General features: G+C 36.6%; 2 protein-coding genes across 4 annotated transcripts; one reads left to right on the forward strand and one right to left on the reverse strand.

Moving 5' to 3' along the window:
* Positions 1-91: 91 nt before the first annotated feature.
* On the forward strand, positions 92-2,762 carry LOC110841247 (uncharacterized). Its single transcript, XM_022086609.2, has 2 exons — positions 92-1,543; positions 2,468-2,762. Exons 1-2 carry the CDS (start codon positions 562-564, stop codon positions 2,668-2,670), a joined length of 1,185 nt encoding a protein of 394 aa, XP_021942301.1. The 5' UTR covers positions 92-561; the 3' UTR covers positions 2,671-2,762.
* A 1,026-nt stretch (positions 2,763-3,788) lies between these two features.
* rush (pleckstrin homology and FYVE domain containing family member rush hour) lies at positions 3,789-22,354 on the reverse strand. 3 transcript variants are annotated; one of them, XM_087351329.1, is made up of 10 exons: positions 22,199-22,327; positions 20,414-20,504; positions 16,472-16,536; positions 14,492-14,629; positions 14,242-14,305; positions 14,025-14,150; positions 12,422-12,528; positions 8,093-8,273; positions 6,665-6,768; positions 3,789-6,068 (listed from the first exon to the last, which is right to left on the reverse strand). In XM_087351329.1, the coding sequence occupies exons 3-10, from the start codon at positions 16,502-16,504 to the stop codon at positions 6,030-6,032; spliced, it is 792 nt and encodes a 263-aa protein (XP_087207455.1). In that variant the 5' UTR covers positions 16,505-16,536; positions 20,414-20,504; positions 22,199-22,327; the 3' UTR covers positions 3,789-6,029. The 3 variants fall into 3 exon arrangements, with proteins under 3 accessions (XP_087207455.1, XP_021942302.2, XP_087207456.1); XM_022086610.2 differs by lacking the exon at positions 20,414-20,504 and having other exon boundaries at positions 22,199-22,354; XM_087351330.1 differs by lacking the exons at positions 20,414-20,504; positions 22,199-22,327 and adding an exon at positions 21,817-22,013.
* Between the last annotated feature and the right edge of the window lies 1 nt (position 22,355).

The raw sequence follows: 22,355 nt of genomic DNA on the forward strand, positions 1-22,355 counted from the left end.
CGAAAATATATTCTATCCCAACACAGTTTACGACAGAGAATCATTGAAAGCAATAGCACGACGTATTCACATATGGCACTAGGACTGTGGTATTGCATCTTCAGAAAATATACAACTTTTTGTTAACGAAATTCTTTTATGGGACTTAAAAACAGCAAACAAAATAGGGCCACCATTACATTTTTATTTACGATTCGATTCCATGGCGCTAGGAGCGAATAGGTCACAAACAAAAACTGCTTATTGAGTATTGCTTATAAGACAGCAATTACAAAGATTACACGAGTTTGCTATCCAGAAGTTAATAATTGACAATCTCCGATAATCCTTGGACATGAGGACGACCATGCGGTCTACGCACGTCCATTGTTTATTTCTTCCTTGATTTTCTGCAGTATGAATGCCTAAGAGATATTTCCGTCACGAATGGTATGAAATAAAACAGCACTAGTATTTCTGGTTGGTGGAGTGTTTAGTGAACTTCGCAGGTTGACGAAACTCGCCCAAAAAGCTTCATGCTAACAGCTCTTGCAGACGTGTGAATTGTCGGAACCTTTTTAAATGGTCAGCGTGATTAGCCGACATTACAGCTGTAACTCGCTTCGGATCGTTCATGCTATGTGGAAGCATAAAAGGCCTCTTTCAAATATATGTGTTGAGAGAACGTCGATAAATGCGACTTCGGACTGCCTGGACAGTTTTATCGATGAACTAGTACAAAAGAAGGCCTACAAATGGAAACATCATAATATACAGAAAACTATACAGTGTGAAATTGAAAGAAGTGCAAGTGACATTGACGAACAGAAACTACAAGACAGTTCTCAGTCCAACAGAACTGATGTAGATGTTAATGATATAGATGAATTAATCACAAAAGTTATACGTTCAAAAGAATATAATCATATAATACCAATATTAAATTATTCTGCAAGACAGAAATACTGCCCTTCTCCAGATCTGTTACTGGAAGCTGCAAGTATATTTTCAAGGACTGGTAACAAAGCTGGAGTGCATGTTGTTAAGTCAGTATGTGAGCTTTTAAATAAGAATGAATTCTACAATCAAGCAGAATACAGCCATTATGTGGCAGAAGCCTCATGGGTGAGTGGTAATGTGAATGAGGCTCTGGACATGTTTGCATTTGTATATAAGCATCATGCCTCTCTCCGCAGAAAAGTTAGGAATATGACTAAATTCTTGTTTGCAGAATGCATTTCCAACAGAAGTGAAGCATCAGTAGTTTTGGTTACAAATTTTGCAAAGAAATTTGCTGAAGAATGTGGAGATTATTATTTTTTGTCATATCTGTGGCAGTTTTGCTTCTTAAGTGAGTGGTTCTGTGATCAGAAAATGGCCAGTGAACTTCTAGAAAAGTATCAAGAACTGAGAACAATAATAATGGACAGAATAAAAGTAATAGCTGTGACTGCATTGAGGCAAGGAAAAGTTGAAACAGTGCAAAGGTTGCTGGAAGTGACACTTAAGTATGAAAGAAGGCAAGATTACAGACACATACTGAGGGAATTCTTTGATTACAAGTGTAAGTTGCTGGCTATAATTCACAAAGATATTGGATACATAGCTAACTTTGTAGAAGTTTGGGGGATCACCTTTTGTTGGCTGTGTGACTTTATCAAATACAGTATGTTCTCAACGAGGTTAATTTAGCATAGTTTTGTTTAATTCATGAGTGTGTAATGATAAAACTATCCAAACAGTCCGCAAGTCACTGAAGGAAACCTGACATACTGATTAAACTATTGTTGTATTTTTAAATTTGATTAATTTAATATAAAACTTCTCAGCATTATATTCCCCAAGTATTCTGTAATAAAAGTGTTATGAATCATTTCTTTCTTTGCTGTGCCTTATATTGTAGATGATGAAATTAAATGTATCCAGCCACATTTTTAATGCTGAAAACAGAAGCATTTAAATTAATTAGTCTGATAGTATCAGGATATAGTGAATTTAATGTGGCCCCAGGTTGTTTTAAAGGAGACACTGTTTTAAAAGAAAGATAAGCATGTGATATCATGTACATGTGTCTATTACACCTAATAACCTATGAACCAACTGAAGGATTTTCATGAAACCTCATTTGAACACCACGCTGCTACAGGTCAATCTACCTTTGTACTTTCTAAATTTCTCCATCAATGCTACCAATACAGTGGCCATATCAACTTTGGTGGGATGGCAGTAAATAATTTTTTTATTTAGGATTTATATCATAATGCTGTCAGTATCTGAGATTATATAGTGTAGTATAATAGGATTAATGAATAATGAACAGAAAAGGATGGAAGCAGTCACTGCCTAATCTAAGGTACTATTCCAGCATTGCCTGGAGGGACAGAGAAAGCCTGTTTGCAGGCTGAGATTTGGATCTTGGGCATCCAGAATACAGAACAGTAGTAGTAGTAGTAGTAGAAATAATAATAATAATGTCACTTTTCTGCAGGTGCCCAGGGAGATCTTCCGGGATGCTCAGCAATACTTGCATCAGCATTAGAACTGAACATTTCCTTGACGCCTGAACAACATGATAGGTTTCTTGTTCTTCTACTTTTCTCACACAAAAGGAAAAGGACATCCTCAAGAACAAAGCAACAGGAATATGTTGGCAAGACACTTGAAGTCCCATGTTTCCAGCTGAAATTTTGAATTTAAATATGGAGTTCTTGATCATTTAATATTAAAATGTGATATGCATACACTTTTGCTGTGTAATAAAAGTATAAATTATGCAGGGGTAAGCCTTATATTATTTTCTTAAATAGAGAAATGTATGTTTTTTATGTTGGAATGGCAGACATCAGGAAATGTATTTGGTTACAGAATCCCAACACTGAAAAGCCAATAATGGTGGCTTGACTGTTATGCGCTGTTCAAAACTAGTCCCCTCTTAGCACACTATGCCTAATAAAAGCTTTCTTCCTGTTCTCTTGTTCCCATCACAATTCTTCCTTGCATGTAGTTATGGGGCCCAGCTACTTTAGCATCTGTATATGAACACTTGTGCATTATGAAGGACTTACTTTAAGCCAACTGTAATCCTCCACCAGTATTTCAGCTATATATGGTAGGTACAATACTAAAAATGACCCCATAGCAGTGCTGACACATGAACAACAAAATATCCCTTCATGCTTCTCTGGTTATTTGACAATCAAATGCCACTGAAAACTATGGTAATGAATTATTGGTGATTTGACTGGACTGCTTGAGCATTTTTGTTATCAGGCACCAGGTCAGGCCCAAAGTGCAGCCTCCAGAGCCCATTATTGTGATGATGTTAAAGTCAATGTTGTGTCCTGCTTCGATGCTATGTTCTGCCATAGTGGACTTATCTGGTTGACCAAGACATGTGTGTCTCTTGTGTTCTTTACATCTGGTGTTAATGGTTCTGCCAGTTTACCCAACATAGACTTTACCACATTTGCAGGGACCACCATTGCTCTCATCAGACATGTCCTAACCACTATGTATTTTTTTATAATGGGACACTTTATGACCAGTCAGACGGTGTTGCCATGGGATAACCCCTTGCACTTTTAATGGCCAATTTCTATATGAAAAACTTTGGGCAATGAGCCTTAGGTTCCACCACAAAGAAGCTGGTCCATTGGTATGGATACATGGACGACACCTTTGTGGTGTGGCCCCATGGAAAGGAGCTCCACGTCTTTCTATACACACGTCTGAATAAGAGCCTACAGCGTTACCAAATCAATCTGCTTCATAAGACAATATTTAACTTGTTTACAATTCAGAGGTTCACGTATGATAACAAGAATCCTATTTTTATTGCATATTGGGAGCATAAGTACAATAAAGCCTCCTTCCTGCTAAAATATTAGATACACAGCACAAGGTAATACAAAACAGGGGCACCAACAGCTGATGTACAAAATATAAAGACCCATATAACATATATTATTTACTTCCAACTCACAAGTCCTGTAGCAAAATTATGTTTTGAAATGTTTTATTGCATAGCTGATTGTGGGGATTAGCAGAATGCATTTGCAAATCTACATGGAAGGCACTTCATCCCTGGAGCTTCCCTGCCATAAAACATTTGATACAGTTCACAAGTGATCTGTCTTCAAAATATTAAAGACAGGTGCTGTGCCAAGATAATCCTGAAGCAAAACATTTTAACAACAATCAACTATGCTACACAATATCTGTGATTAATTTTGTATATTAAGTATTTATTGTGGTGCTCTGTCATTTTTAGTTTTCTATTACACTGTTAATATATGCTGTGCCATTAGTTTTCCTCACTCAGTAGAACTTTTCAGCAGCTCACGCCAATATGCCAGCACAAGTTGTTTGTTCAATTCATAACAATAATGGCCATGGATCACCATGTTTACCTCCATTAAAGTACAATGGATTAATCTATACATTATTTTCTTTACCAGAAGATTTTTTTACCAACCTACTGACAGATTGTGGAATCAATGTGAACTTGAATAGGTACAGATAAGAAGACACTACTTCATTATTCTAGCTGTTTAAGTTCAGTGAAAATTATTTGCTCGGCATTTGCCAATGCAGTATTCTTTTGTAGAGCATTATTCCACCTGTTTGATAGTTAAACAAAGATAAAATTATTTGTGCCTACTTCCAACATGAGGATGCTACTGCATATATAGCTAATATCTCCATAGCATGGCATTTTATTACATAATAGTTTCAGTGACAAAATAAATTTAAAGGATGCTTGACCTCCAGTGTCACATGATCTCCCATTCTATGTGATTTACAATGAAAGGTGCAAAGTGAAAGGTCAATTATAACACTCTCTTTTGATTTAAAGAGGGCACCGAAGCATCATTCCTCAGATTGTAATGGCACAAGCATTTCATATCCAAAATTTTCTGTAACTTAGGCAATTAAAACTGTTTACAGTACCAGTAGGTGCACAGGGATTTCTCAATTAACATGTAAAAGTTAAATAGGCAACAGAAAATCAACATGATATCCTGATATGTATATTTTATAAAATATTGCCAACAAAAGAAGTATTCATATTACAACATGACAGAAACCCCATGTCTACGAGGAAACTGTGAAAATACACAAAATATAATGGAACGACTAGCAGGTTTCCATGTTCTTGTTTCTATATTATATATCTGCTTTGTATATCTAGTCACTGTACTGTCCATGTCAAGCGAAGTGTAAAGTGAACACTGACTGAATGCAAACTCAACCGTTCACAATCCCATAATCTACTAACCCAGTGTTTCTGCCCATATCTTGCATATTATTATTGGGGGGGGGGGGGGGGGGGGGATTCTGACCCTTGGTCTACATATATACACATATTACTCACTTTGCCTTTATACTTCAATTTATATACAACCACTTCCAAAGGAATTATCCCAACATAGAGAGATTCAGTGAAATTTTCTTTAAATACAATTCTTTCTTCACTTTAAGGGCACTTGCAGGCAATATTATGCAGGCCAGCATCCACAGTTATAATGAGACTTGAGGTTTTCATGGTGGTTAATGTTCTTTGTATAGTCTTCTGTGTACAGACAGTAAAAATTACCAATGTTTTGACATGGACCTATACACAGAAGACTTTGCATGAAACACAATTATGCTGTTTCTTTTATGTAAGTTTACTATTGTTTATATTAGCAATACTGATCAAGTCTCATGACAATTCTTCTTCATTTGCACTGCATGAAAATTATAAACTCTTCACGTGTTGGCTGTCTACAATATTTTTATGAAACAGCACATTCCACAAAGAGAACTGATATCGCAATTACCATCTATGTGACATCCATCCCTTTAATAACCAAAAATGACGGACCTAGCATTTATCTGATTTAAGAGAATACACATCTCAGGACACATCTGATAAGTGTAATATTGCAAAGCCACATTACAAAACTACTAAATAAATAAAGTTACCTTACAGCCTTACAGATTAAAAAATGTTATCTTCTTTTGGTGAACAGATCTACAGCAGCCGCAGACAGTACTGAATATGATGCCTACTGTTTGTGATCTTCAGACATCCCATAAAATTTTGACTGTAAGAAAACAATTAAACTTTAAAGTTAACATGCCTATTCGCTTGTCTTCAATGTAATTTTTACTTCCACAATAAAAAGCAGTAGTTTTCATTAAAAACATTCACAAATATTTTACAATATGTTTGTGGTAAAAATGTGAATTTTTGTATAAGTACTTAAAGCAGACATTTCCCCCAAAGAAAAATGCCACCAGATTGTCTCACACCTTCCTAAAACAGTGTTCTCAAAGCCAACTGCGCATTGAAAGAGCAATACATCTGAAAACAGGCCATCTTAAAAAATCGCTACTGTCTAAACTGATATCATACATCTGTTTACTTCTGATCATATGGTGGTGGCCCATGTGAAGATTATGGTTTTTAAAATGAAATAAATATTGAGCAGAAAATTATTACAAAGTGTTACTTGTTCAGGGTATATTTGGACTAAGAATCCAAGCTATATTCAAAGAAAAGAATTAATCAAATAACAATAAAAATGACAAAAATAACTGATACCAACCTGAATGAGAAAATACACAAAATGTCACATAGTGTTGTGGGAACATGCCTACAATTAGTGAGAAGCATCAGAATCAAACAAAAGAAGCTTACCTCATCATGAGCTGATGCATCTTGCTGTGACCTGCTTGCCTCATCTTCTTCATCAGAGTCCTCTTCTCCTGAGGAATCACCAGAACCACTGCGCTCCTTTGCCTCTGCAAAGAAAACAATATTATGACGACTGAATGAATCTATGACCAGTAACAGTTACTCTGATCATCCAAATAAAAGGACTGCCCTTCTCCTATAAATCAACGGGCAGTAACAGAATTTCTGGGGGAGAGAGGGGAGAAACTACCCTCTTCCCATAGATCAAAAGGATAACAATAATTCTGGGTAACCAAGCAGACAAATTAGCCTCTTCTTAAGATGGCTGTCTTCTGGGTTCTCTGGTAGAAGTATAGCATTGTTTCAGATCTTTGGTGCCTCCATCATGAGGGGAATCCCTCCCTCACTCATGGCCTTGATGATGGAGGCAGCAAGGACACCTCAAATGTAGGTAAACTTTTACCAGACACAACCCAGAAGGCAGCCATCTTCAAACTCATCACTGTGAAAACCTCAAATCCTACTTGGTCTCTTATTAATCAACAGGTAGTAATAGTCATCATCATCATCATCATGGGTTCTACAGCCTATTACAGGCCTTGACCATAATAGTAATCAAAGGTACCAAAACAGACCACCTTGTTCTTGCACTTAGGTTTTTGTGGCTGGAGTTCTGTGTACAGCTTCAGCTTTCAGGGAGGAGTCACTCTGAATGCTGTTAGTTTCCTGCTTTGGCACAAATATCAGTTGTCACCTAAAGGGTAAATGTGTACTGTTTGGTTTTAAAAAGTCTTATATAAAGCAGGCACACAGTCAAGCAATTAATGGTGATATGATGCCAATTTTGTCTTGTGTGGATAAAAGTCTTTCAGAAGTAAACTCTTGATTTAGTAATTATGAAACTGGTGATAATAAAGTATCTGATTGCAAAAAGTGCCATATGAGGTAGTGAACAAAGTGACATGCAAGTACCTCCAGTAGTTGGTCGTGAAACATGGTTTATCTACAGCTGCTGATAATTTCACCGATGTCACTTGACTACAAAATGTCATTACACAGAGACTTTATTGCCATACAGTTTTTGAAGAACATTATGCCTCTATCTTCTCCCTTGAAGATGGAGGTTATAGGTTCCTCTGAGACTGGTAATCACCCCGAGGACTACAAGACATCTTAACATACAAAACTGCAATTCAAATATCTGCCACCACAGAAACTCAGTAAAGTGACATGATTCCCAGCAGAGTGAGCCACATCTCCCAGATCGGATCAGTGAAACAGCCAAAACACAAGTTTTACTGACCAACCAACCTCCATATAGCACCATGGACTATTCCCACTACACAGTGTGGTACTTTAGCACAGGAGCAAATTTATCTTGTTGCATAAATTCCTTACACTGTCACATAACTTCCAAATGCTAATCCTCACCTTTGCTTAATGAGTTTTCAGCTGGATTCCCCCCCACATTGTTTTGCTGAACTCTGGCACGAGTAAGCGTGTCATAGCAATTGAGACACACTCTCAGAGGCTTTGACGACTGGCTAGGTAGGAGAAACCTTTTGTTCGAGCATGGGCCACAAACCACTGCGCCACATTTACGGCAATGATGCTAAACAAAACAGGAGAAATATAAATTATTTATACACAAAATTGTGACTACTTACATTACTATATATATATATATATATATATATATATATATATATATATATATGGAAGTATCTTGTTAAAACTAAATGCTTATGTAATTGCGAGACAGAAGAGAAAAAGGACATTCACACAATGAGAAACAGAATAATGTTCAAGTCTGATTCATATCCACTTCTCCTTCACTTCCTAGTTTCACAAAAAACATCAATCTTGTACAGCTCAATGGTCTGACACCACTACTACCAAACATTGTCACTGGACACTTACTTTCTATCACAACAACCAGGGTCTCTTAACATCCATCTTAATGATATCCTTAAGTTTCTTTCATTATCATCAAGTGGCCATTTTACTGCCAAAATTCTGTAGGCACTATTTCTCCCTCCATCACAACAAGCCTCAATTTCAATACCCTAATACACCACGTGACCTATATAAAACAAAGCGACCACTAACTTCAGCCTTGTTAGATACAAACACTTCTCCAAGCACTTTCTTCTCAGATACCTGCAATTTCAGTCAAAGTTATTTTCACAACCTAGAAAACTGATAAAATTGCTGTTGTACCATTTGTATTATTAACATTATTAGTACACAATGAACAATGGGCAGAACTTGTAAAGCTTGTACTGTACAGACTTCCAGTCATATAAATCTCATGTTCTTATGTTACATTCAGGTACTGGCAATGTAAGTTTATAATCCAACAATAGAATCAAATTTACCTCAAAGGTTAGCATGTTGAGCTGGTGAGAAGATGGTCACAGAAGCAAATTCTACACAAGGCAGTATTTCTTTACTGGATGCACTTCAAATATGTATGAACAGTGTGTTGTTTCTGTTAGTGTACTGCTATATTTCTATTAATTTGCTGATGATATTGAAGTATACTGAGGATGACTGTCTTCTGGGTTGCAGTGCCATGTAGTCATCATCACCCTGATGATGGAGGCAGCAAGGACCTCTGAAACATTGGTAAACTTCTACCAGACTACACGGTGCTTCAACCCAGAAGATAGCTCTTTTTGTAATCACTGCCACAAAAACCTCACATCCTAAATAGCAAGCCTATCAGAAACAACAGCAGGTTACATGACCTCATTGTTTTTGAACAGATATGGAATTAAACAGGTGGAAGGAATTTCCCTTTACAGTAGGGCACCGCATATACGGCAGATTAGGGACCAGACCCCCGCCGAAAAGCGGATCTTTGCCTTTTTTCAATTGCAAATGCATATCAAAGCCTAATAAGATATTTACACTATCATATAGTAAGTTCACAATAGCTAGGCCTAAGAAAACAATATGAAAGTAAAATGAATATCAGTAGTAGCTGTAAACAGACTGAATCAGACGAGAAAATGGCGCCGGACGCACTTCTCTGACTCAGCTGTTGAGCGCGTGGGGCATATGCACGCAATTGAAAAGCGCCGTATTAGCGGATCGCCGAAAAGCGGGGCCCTACTGTATCTTATCAAGCACTAAAACATATGTTAAACTGATATGACATAATAATAATATATAAAAAGCAATTGCAGTGATCCCAATTGTCCTAACTTTTTACCTATGGCACGTCCTAGCACCAAACAGTTCTGAGAACATCCATGGAAAAGGTAGTCCATGGGTTACCTGCCTGTCCAGGACAACTCCATTCCAGAATGACCTGTCATGCTCAGGGATGACAACATACTATATTGACAGTGGAAGTCATCAGTCATCATGGACATCCACACAGGCATTGATAGATTTGATTAATTTGCCACTCTGCATGTCCAAAAACAGTAACAGAGACCAGTTTACAAACTGGACTCTCCCACCATTTCAATTGTACTGTTTCTCACTGTCAGTGCAACTTATAGCAAGTCAATAAACTCTCTACTTTTGGTCCATCACCACCCAAACAATAACACACATCATACTGTTCCTAACATCAATTATATACTAATGTTCATAATACAATCATAAATATATGGTTTATAACATGTTTCGGCCGTTAGTGGATCCTTGGGTAACTTTGAACCCAATCTACAAGTTCTGTAAAAAACTTACCATATACATTCACAGCAACAGATCATAAGTGACAAAATAACACCCCTAGTATGGATAGTGTGTAACAACTAATTAGTGTAGAAAAAGGTTTAAGAACAAATTAGTTATATGTCGAATGCTGTATGGATATGTAGTATTTAATATTTGGGTCACTCCACATGAAATCAAACAAAATCTGTCAACCACACCACCATCAGTTTTTCTGGCTTTCATTTTATAACTATATATCCATGAAGAAAAATATATCCAAACAATTCTATTTTTTATTTTGACTAATTCTGTAGACATTAATTAATGAAATTAGGCAGTTTTTAGGATGTGGCAGGCCATTATTTTGAATAGGTAAATATCTCCATTATTTAAAACATCAGAAATGCAGTGTTTGGTGTGCAGCAGCAGTTTATCTCAAGGAATCTATTGGTAGTAAGTGCATGCATATATTTGCAACAGTTTTGGAGTTATGACCTTTGTATCAGCCTTTTATAACAATTAAGAAAAGCACTGTTGAATTGCATTTATAATGCTGAAACTTTTACCAAGGATAACAAATATGTATAATCTATAAAAGAAAAAAAAGATAATTAGTGTGGATTTCTGCTCCACTGACAAGAAATTAAAATCTGAAATTATGCACCAGTATCACGCTCTTTCTTTTGGAATCTTAGTAATGCTGGCGGGTATGAAGAAGTTGGGCATAACTGCCAGGCATAATGCACCAGCAAGAATATAGCATTGAGTTGGCAGAGATGAACTCTTACCAACACTATTTACTTTTATTGTGTGGGCACCTTCTGAAAAATGGAAGAAGTTTGTAAGATGACTCCTAACAAGGAAAATCCAGGGGAATGCATCTTTTGTTGCGTGCAAGCGAGAGAGCGTGCACGCATGCATGCAAAATTCATCAGAATTTGAAACACAGGCCTAGAAGAAGAATATACAAATGCAGAATTCTGATGAGTATGTATGTAAATATATGATACTGGGACTTAAAAATGTGATCTTCACAGCAGTACCAGGTTCATTCACTGACTCCTTGCCCATGAGGGAACATGGCCAAGTTAGCAAATTATATCTTTCACCTCTGTTTTTCTGCCAGACTTGGTTGCATGACTGGGAGAACTTCATTTTCATCAATTCATGTTTTTCTTAAAACTAAGCAGACATATTATTGTCTTTCCAATGGAAGGTGGGGGGGGGGGGGGACACAGTGTACCTACTCTGCTGTGACGTTATTTATTCTGTGTTCAACCACTGGTGCAAGTACTTTATTTAAACTATGCATTATTATACCTCCTCCTTTCATGATGCCAGAACACTAATTTGGAACCAACCACCCTATACCCCAGAAATAGTTTGTTGTTATCAGGTTATGATGAACACTACAGCTTTAGATGCAGAACTGTTGCTCCTATTTCACATCACATCATATAGATGTATGATCAACTGGCAACATTAAATGATCTAAGATAAACATAGATGGGAGAAAAAAAAAGGTTTCTGCATCGAGACAAGGGACATTACATGATGGACACTTCTCAGTTACAGTCTGTCTGCTTTCTTGGCTCTAGCAATTTTGGCTTGGCACATCTTGGCATAGTTTATGCAATACGATGGCAAAGCACAGTTTGCTCTGCTATCTGTGCATACTAAAGATAAATCTTATACTGGATGACATTACTGAGGGCAGCACATGCAGTGTGTCATACTAATCTCCCTTTCAGACCCCTGCCTTTGTGAAAAAATAAATGATATGAACAGTAAATTCTTCAATACAGAGTTTACTTACACATGAAATGTCAGCTGTAAACAGTGCTGAAAGATCCCTCATTTGATAAATTTTCTATACGTAACATTAAGAATTTGACAGTGTCACTTGTTTTTTCTAGCTGTAATGTTATATTTAATGCTATCCATTATAGGCTGTATCAGACTGTGATTACACTGTACCTTGATGCTGTACATAAGCAGATTTTATTTTTGTTTTAATACTTTCATAACAGTAAATTTCAATTACTATACTTCTTGTAAAATTATCTACTTCTGTTATTGGCTACTTACTCTCCTATTGAGCATAGTAAACTGTGTCTTCTTGCAATGCATGCAAACAGCTGCCTCTGAATCTGGGACCCATACAGCAGCATGGACCTCAACTGCTTTCTTCCCACCTTAAAACACACAATGGCATTGTATGCATTTAATCAATCCACATCACGCTAGGAAGCTTGAGAATGCATAATGACTTGCACTTTGATGGACAGATGAGTATTTAATGATACTCTATCAACTACAGAAGCTGTTTACTATCATGTATCATTTCAAAGTACCATCTCAGCATTCACCTGCACGGACAGTAAAACAACACAGAACCAGAGTTTGCAGAGAAATGTCTATGAAGAAATCACAGGTACCTAGATCCACAAAGTTATGTTCATATATACAACAATACAACCAATTAGTTCCTGTAACTCCTACGTGGAGCATAGGGCCTAATTTCGGAGGTTTCATAGTCTTTAAAGCGTGCATTTATGAGTAGTGAGTGACCAGCCCACTGACTCTGCACAATTTCTACTCACTCCTGATTTGACTGCTGGAGCCATCTAGCAGTGAAGCAGTGAATCAGGAGAGACTTGGGTGAGAAATGGCCGCTGAATTTTGCTTACAAAACATCTCGTATCATGCTCGCAAGGTTCTTTTACATTCCGTAAATCTATGACATGGGACCGCCGGCTTTACTTCCCCTCTGAAGGAAGTTGTGCTACGGATTTTTATCACCCTTAAAAATCCACCGACCTTGGCATTTAAAAAATACTACCGCAGGAACAGCACGACAGCGGTATATGCGGGGTATTTAAACCACCACGTCGACGTGTTAACATCTGCTGAGTTTCGCTTGTGCTTTGGTCTTATTTTGCACAAATACGATGTTAATGATTTGCTCCAACAACCAATCACTCATTTTCCCTCTGTTACAAAAACACACACTTGTGTAACTCTGCCACTGCTTTGCTACTACTGCCTTATCTGCTTCACCAACACACAAGATGCACCCAAAGATACATTGTAGCTTAGTTACTGCCTACTTGCTACTCGACATGACACATATGCAGGCATTCTGGGAACTTAATTGTCACACCTTGTAAGTTACTGCATGAAATAAAAATTAAACAAAGATTCAGTTGTAACAGAAACTGCAAAGTAGGATTTGAGGTTTTCATGATGCAACAACCCAGAAGACAGCCATCATCTTAAACTGCAAACATAACTACTAAATTTGTCACATAAGTGTAAAAAGAGATGTATGCTTTGAGATATACTGTGTTACACAAACTCAAAAGTTTTGGTGAGAAGTTTATCTTTGTCAAGTTGGACATGAGCACACTTTGTACACTAGAACTGTGAAATGAGCTAAACATTACAAGGATGACAACAGTAAGCATTCATCCTAAAGTATCCACTCCAGCCTGAATATATCAAAGTGGATGCAATGGACTCATCATAAAGATTTCTTACCTTTACCATAAAGCCCTGCTATCTCACATACCATGACCCATCCCACTGTTAGAAAGACGCACGAGCTGCCAATGGCAGTACAAACAGCACTCTTAAGTAATCTACAGTCCATTCAACAAATCCTTATATGAAATGACAAAATAATACCTACTCTTCCTAAGAAGATCTTCAATGCACTTATTAATGTGCGCCATCCATTCCTGCTTCTCGGTTGACGTCGCTGCATATACGGCAAATGATTTAGATGCTGTTCGGATTAGCCACCCATTTCGAAACTCTGAAAAAATGGATAAACTTTGGTGGGTGATAACAAAATATAAATCTTTATACTAAGAGAAGTAAGACTGTTTACAATTAAAACTACTTACGCCCATCATCTTCCAAAGACTCAAGTTTCACCTCTTCCAGTGGAATTATGTGTTGCTTATTATACTGAAAAAAGAATACAGTCTTCAAATCCTTTGTACAGCCTAGTTGTATAACCATCTTAAAATACAAAAAAATACCATTCTAACACAATGTTATAGCTACAGTGAGTATGGGCCACCATGGAAACATCAAGTCCCAGTCTTCAAATACTGAAGAGATTTCATATTAATTAAAGTTCCAGCTATTTACCTTTTTCTTATTAATGACAATATTTCCATATACAAGAATGTCGTTGAAGAGGAAAAACTGCCGTGCTTTGGGCTTTTTTCGACACATCTTGGTTAAAACCCCTTCTCCAACTAGCACCCGGCCAGGAACACCAAGAGGCTAGAAATTCCAAGAAACAGCAATCAAGCCCCTAACAGTTTCTGAGTTATAGTATATTACTAACATGTAAGGAAGGGTTCCACTTATTTCAAATTTATCTTACTTTTATATTAACATTATTGCTTTCAATTATACTTCAAAATATTAAAATTAGCCAATTTCATCTATAACGCAACATAACACTCTACACAGAATAAATACTGTTTCCCCCCACACATCAATGCACTATGCCCAAACCCACCAAACAGAAACAATATATAATGCCATGTGCGGAGTGGACACACTGTACATATCTAAGAAAAAATTATGCACATGGGCTCATGGGAAACAGGGTGTGACAAAGAGTCAAGGCACATCATTTTTAGCAGTTACCCAGAAAGCCCACGAGTTACACATTCAATTCCAATACAGCCTATCATACTGTCATGTATGCTGCCATGATATCAGCAGAGCCCAAGGAATTGGTACAGAGATATGTACAAAATTCCAAGTTACACCTCTCCCCACAACACCCTCAAGTGACAATAAGCAGCTCATGTGTGCCGAAGATTCTCGTAATTCTGGCTGGCTGGGAAAGAACCAGACAGCAATTAGAATATTCCAGGGACAGGCAGATGGAGGCGTGTAAAAAATCTGAGCTGTCATGACCAGCGAGTTGCAGATGGACAGACCTTTCTGCTGTGAACGAGCAGGCAAAGTGTCTATGCAAGTGAACTAGCTGTGTCTGGTAGATATAGAATCACAGTGTGGTATACATGAAGTAAAGAAGAAAGCATCATTAACTTAACAAAATGGTTAGTAAATCCACCAGCTAAATGAAACCCACACATAAACAGTGAAATTGTCAACATATAATGCTGCATGCAGTCAATGATCCAACAGAAAACTGATGCAGAGCCCAGGACTCTTAACAAGGGCTTAAAAGGTTATAAAATAAGTAACTTCTGAATAGAAGTACTTTTTTCCTTCCAAATACTTGAATCTATACACTGACCTCAATAAAATCTATATATTATTAATTATACACTTCAGTGATCCATTCCTATACATCATTTCCTCTAGTACAGATTCCAGCCTCATTAAACTTCCCAGATATAACCAAAAGTATCTGAACAGTCATATTTGTAATTTGTGATAGTGCACACACTAACGCCGACAGCAAAAACCCAACGCCATACGAGTGTTAGAGAATATTATTATTAGCTGTCTTCATAACACAAAGTAATATATATAGCGGTATGCATTTATTTGCATGTATAGGTACTACTTATATAAAGCACCATGTAATCTGGTAGAAATGTATCAGACTACACAGCGCAACAACCCAGAAGACAGCAATCTTCAGACTCACCTTTAAACTTTAGCAGTGATACAGATATAAAACGTGCACCTAAAACATTTTGTGAACATAAAATATCATCTTTGCCATATGGTAACAGATGCAATGTTTACTTTGCTGGCTTAAATAAAAATAAAAATTAACACCTAGGTGTAAAATTAATATATGGATGTTAGAATAAGTTAATATAAAATTATGAAACTGTTAAAACATCACATCCACTCATATGTTGTCATTCTACAGCACTAAAATCATGTTTCTGTCACTGGCGTACAAATTCATGTTCTTGATTTCTGTTGATTTGATGTTATGGTTTGCTGTTATAATGCCTTGAGGTTGATTTGAAGTTTCTTCATGTATATTTCTTTTGTAATATAGATAGATGAGCAAACAAGTAGCAAACAGGACAATACACACACTTGTGCCATGCTGACTAATATATTCATTGTCATTACACTGACAAAGCTGTAACATCAGTTATTATTCATTGAAATGCTCCATACCTGGCCAGAACTGCCAAAACAGCTTTCAACCATTGCAATGCGTCGTGCATTTGCCTCACTGTTTACTGTAAACATACAATAATATGAGTTAACACTTATAGGCCCAAAGAAATTTATTTTTGTTATAATTTTTCATTTTAGCCATTTCAGCATTTAATTATTGACATACTTGTCCATATTCAATGCATATTTTGCCTTCATAAGGTGCTGGAAGCTGAAATGTTGGGAAGAGCATAATAAATGAGACCACTGGAAAATGTCATAACTACAAGAAACTTAACACAGCAATGTACTCAATTACCATCCTAACCATTTGAAGCCAAAGCTTATCTACATATTATTTTAGTTTTAACCACTTCTCCATTATAAAGATCAAATGGTCAGAAATGTTTAATGAAATAACCACTTTCTACACAGAGAATCACAAGTAACCAACAACAACAAAATGTAGAGATCCTGACCGTCAAAGCAAGTAGCACATACAGTGACTACTCGGCTTTAAGGGGCCAAGTACCAATCAAAATAACTGGATGCTAATATTCATACTTGTGTCAGATGCATGAAGATGAAAGCAGAACAAAAAATGTAAGGTGGTTTAATGTAGAAAACAACAACGTTTCGAAAACCATCCTCATCCTCAGGGTACAGAAGTTAACTTCATCCTCAGGTTAATGAAGTTAACTTCAGTACCCTGAGGACAAGGATGAAGTCAAAGATGGTTCTTGAAACATTAGTGTTTTCTCCATCAAACCACTTTATATGGATAGTAGCCTGAGAAGTCATTATATGCAGAGTGGATGTTGGTCAAGAAACATGGATGCACTCTTTGTCTTAGTGGCTGGAGTCCATGAGGCATAAATCATGAACAGAACTATTACATAAAATGGAAATCACAGAACAATGCTCGAGGAATATGACAGCCTACTAACCAAGGGCAATTTAAAGGAAACCTAACGACTACAGGAAAAAGTAAAAATGTTGTGGGCAGTAAGTAAAACTGCATTTCTTTAACTAAAAGAATTACAAAAGTTGATATTCACTTGAAATGGATAATAGGTAAATTTCTTCATACTATTTAATAATACAAATTCTCAGAAAGTAACATATCTGACTTCATAAAAGAATTTTAAAAACATACAAATACTTCCTTGTTTTTAATGTTCTTTAAAAACAAAATCACATTCTTAATATTTTATAAATGACAGCTCAAAATGGTCAATATTTCTGTAAAAATCCAGCATTGTCATTAAATAATACAGGGACTAAAAAGTCATGCGACCCATATCAAAACATTTATTTATAGTTGCAACTAAATACAATTTGAAAATGGGTGTCTTCTAGGTTGTATCACCATGTAGTCTGGCAGATGTTGACCAATGTTTCAGACATATTACCTTCCTTCATCATTGAGGTAATGGCAGCAAGTACCTCTGAAACACTGATAAACTTCTACCAAACTACACAATGCCACAACCCACAAAACAATTAACTTCATACGTGTGACTGTTGGAACCTCAAAACCAAACAAGTTTGTTCATCAGCTATGCTGGTATTTCCTAACTGTAGGAAACTGAAAAATTACAATTTTAGGGATTAAGTCCATACAAAATTTCATCATCATCTGCCTGACAGTTCTCTAGTTGAATCATGTGGGCAGACGGACAAACAGAAAAGCCAGTCCATAAGTTGTTCTTCACTCACACTAGGGCGTGAATAATACCCAACGGTGGTTAGAGAAAAATGTTAAAATATCTTTTGGATTTTACATTCTTACAAACAGTTCTTGTAGCTGTGAATATAATGAATTTGCAGTTGCAGACAGCCAAAAAGCAGTGATCTTTCAGGTTTGAGGTTAGGCATGCAATTAACAGCCTCATACCGTTGGACTTGGACAATTTAAGCAACGAAAAGAGGATCCTAACAGGAGAAAGGAGAGAAGCATATGGACAAGGAAATTCACTATTTGTATTCATCACCACATTATTAGAATTATCAAACCAAAGACAATGAAATGGACAAGATTTCCAGCATGCATGGAAAAGATAGGAATGCACACAAAACGACAGACTTGCGAGACCTAGGCATAAATGGAACAACTGAATTGCAGTGGATTTTACATGAATAGTCTGTGAGGGTGTAGCTAGAATTAAACGTGGTCAGGACACAGGAGTCACATGCTTTCGTGATCAGGGAAAGGAACCTTCATTCCAATAGAAGCAGAAAATTAATTTTTCAAGAAAGACTCCAAATGATGGAGCTACTTCTAATTGCACACTATATACCTCCTTTAACAGCATAAAATAAACTGAGAAATGAATTGGAGAGGGTGTGGAAGGAAGTGGTCATGGCCTAATATGAGGTACCATCTGAGCAACAGCCTGGGAAGACAGGAAACCAATTAAAAACCTCTGTCAATATAGCTGGTCTCTGGGCTGACACGAACCCAATACCTGGTGAATACAAAGCAGAAATGCCAACCACCAAATCATGGTGTTCAGTGTGCAGTTACCTAACTTCCAATATCCTTTCTTCCGCATATTCCGAAAACCACTACTGTGAAATAAACAAATGCTCCACAAAATGTAATTCCAGTTTAGCACTGTTTACACCTGAGATTTACAAAATGAATTTCCTATCCAAATTTCAGTGAAAGAGGGTTCTTAATTTTCTTTTCAAGAAAAATCCTGTTCATACGTTCTTCACTAATTTACAAACTGTGGATGTCACTAGAACTCAAACTCCTCAAAATTTGTATCCAAATTTACTTTTATAGTTAATGTGTCACAATTCAATCACTTGTGGACTAGAGGCAGTCAACCACCATACACTAAATTCAAACTTCCATTACACAATAATTTAAATTACAGATGGCAAAGCATATACCAACAACTAAAAGTAATACAAGATGCTAGAATGTACAAAACAGACATCTTCATACCCAAACGCAACCAATGATGTCACTTGTAGCATTTGAAAATTAATTTCAGGGTATTAGTTTATTATAAGAAGAGGGAGTATCTCAAAGAGCAGATAGGGGAGTTGGAAACTAAAAGTAAAAATAAAAACAGCAGAGTTGCATAGAGAAATACATAATTTTAAGAAGGGGTAAAAACCTAGGGCACATTTCATCAAAGATGAGAATGAGGATCTGCTCGCAGACAGATGGAAACATTAGTGTAGTAAGTTACTAAACGTTTATGCAGCTGATCAATTTAAAGAGCCTATAGTACATACAGCACAGCCCTTCATCCAAGAACTGAGCCTTAATGAAGATGAAATTGCCACCCGGCATTTAAAACGTCATAAATTTCCAGGTATGAACAGTGGTAGAACACTGCACTCACAGATAGATAAGCTTACAGCCTAAAAGTACTAGTACCATAAAGTACTACAACAAAAGTGGAAGGAATCAATTGTTGCCCCTATCCATAAAACAGGTGACAAAATGAGTGCAGTAACTTCCGAGGTATCTCTTTTGACGTCATATAAAATTTCATTGAATATTCTTCTGACATGGTTAACACCATTTATGAATGAAACTATTGGGGATGATCAGTGTGGATTTGCAGCAATAGGTCAACTATTGATCAGATATTTTGCATTTGACAAATATTAGAGAAAAAGTGGGAGTATAATGGGTCAGTACACGAACTATCTGTGGACTTTAGGAAGCCATGTGACTCAGAAGAGAGGTAATATATGACATTTTGAGTTTAGAATACCAAAGAAACTTGTTAGGTTAATAAAAATGTGTATGAATGGGGTATCCAGTAGAGTTTGTATAAGTAACCTTCTATCAGATCTGTTCCCAGTGCACAATGGCCAAAGGCAGGGGTATGCTTTATCCCCAATGCTCTTTAATTTTGCTCTAGAACATGTCATCAGGAAGGTCAGAGGGAATCAGGAAGGGCTCGAACTGAATGGTCTGCACCAGGTACTTGCCTATGCTGATGATGTCAATTTTCTGGGGGATGGTGTGGGTACCATAACCAAGAATGCAGAAACTCTCCTACAGGCGAACAAGGAAATATGCCTAGAAGTAAATGCAGACAAAACTAAATACATGGATGTTGTACGGGATCATCATCAGCAACAACGGCAAAAACACATTAATTTGAAAATGTTTAAAAATGTAAGTATCTGGGAACAACAATAACAAATAGAAATGAGGCCCAAGATAAATTATGAGAATACATTCGGGAAATGCTTGTTTCACTCAATTAAAAAAACTGTATCATCTCATTTGCTATCAGAAACACTAAAGATCAGGATATACAAAACAATAATTTTGCCTGTTGTCTTGTGTGGTTGTGAAGGAAAAATGTAGATTACAAGTCTTAAAACTTTGCATACCGCGTAGTGTATTAGAATATAGAATAAGCAAACCAACAACTATTAACACTATAATAAGACACTATTGCCATACTCGTTTCGACCTCAACAGGTCATCATCAGTGGCATCAGGGAAATGAATACATTTAGTCAAATGGTTCAAACTGGATTCAGAATTAAAATTGAAAAGGGTATTTGACAAAATATTCGAAGTGACGCTGCACTAGCACCATTTGACTAAATGTATTAATTTCCCTGATGATGACCTCTTGAGGTCGAAACGAGTATGGCAATAGTGTCTTATTATAGTGTTAATAGTTGTTGGTTTGCTTACTCTATATTCTAGATTAAAAGTGTTTGAAAACAAGGTGCTCAGAAAGATATCTGGACCTAGGAAGGATGAAATAAGTGGGCAATTTAGAATACTGCATAACGAGGAGATGGGAGGATAATATCAAGATGCATCTTACGGAAGTGGGCCGTGAGGATGGCAAATGGATCAAATTGGCACAGGACAGTGGCCGGTGGCAGGCTTTGGTGTTGTCGGACCTGCAGGTTCTGCACCAGAGAGTTAGTATTAGTTAATTGCAGTAGACCAGACACTCTTCACACTTTATATATTCAACTCATTCATCAGGAATAGTTTCAGAGGACAGCATATTTTGGTTTCCAAGACCAGAATGTTCCTGTATTTAGAGTTTTTTTATGTTATGCTTCAGTAACTGTGGGTGCACATATAACAGTAAGAACTTGTTTTATGTAGAAGCACAATAATCAAATGGCCAAAAAGTTTTTGTCTTTCATTGTAATATAATAAAACAAACGTGCATGAACATCCGAAGTTATTAGAATTTTAAAACTATTCATAATTCTACATACACCACATTCTGCTGCCGTTGATAATCTTGGTATAAGTGCATAGAACGAGCAATTTGGATAAATAATGGGTTTCCATTCCAACTGTAATTACTTCAATTACATTTATGAACATTCATATCGCTACGAAAATGTACCTCGTAAGTGAAGTTAAAAGGGTGGACCACGAAATAACGTCGCCTAACCTCAGAAGATCTAGGGATCCACCATATCTTCAGAGTATATCACGCTTTATGTGAAGTACTTTTAATAGAGGATACATAAATTTGTCTTGTGGTTAAAAATAAGCTCTGAACGAGAGATGCAAAACAAGATCACTCTAAATACTCTTGGCAATTAGAAATCTAAACCATAACATTCTCGATCTACGTATCACTGAACCATGTTTCTTGACAATCGATTTAAATAGTTCACACACATACAAAAAAACAAAACAAATTAATATAAAAAATATATTTAGGAAAACTATATTGTTTAAGTAAGCCTGTAACAACAATTAAATTCATTTAGAAAACTTACCAAGTCTATCAACCATGATTCACCATGAACCAATTCACAGATTCCGAACGTGAATCACATACGCACCACATCATTCATTATTGAGCTAATGAAATTTAATCAAAACGTTCATATAATATTTTCTTGGTATTATACACTATAAATTATATTCGCATTT

Source organism: Zootermopsis nevadensis, unplaced genomic scaffold, assembly GCF_977971745.1.
Source record: "Zootermopsis nevadensis isolate Lab colony 2312 unplaced genomic scaffold, Znev_1.0 Znev_ptg000019l, whole genome shotgun sequence".
NCBI lineage: Eukaryota > Metazoa > Arthropoda > Insecta > Blattodea > Termopsidae > Zootermopsis > Zootermopsis nevadensis.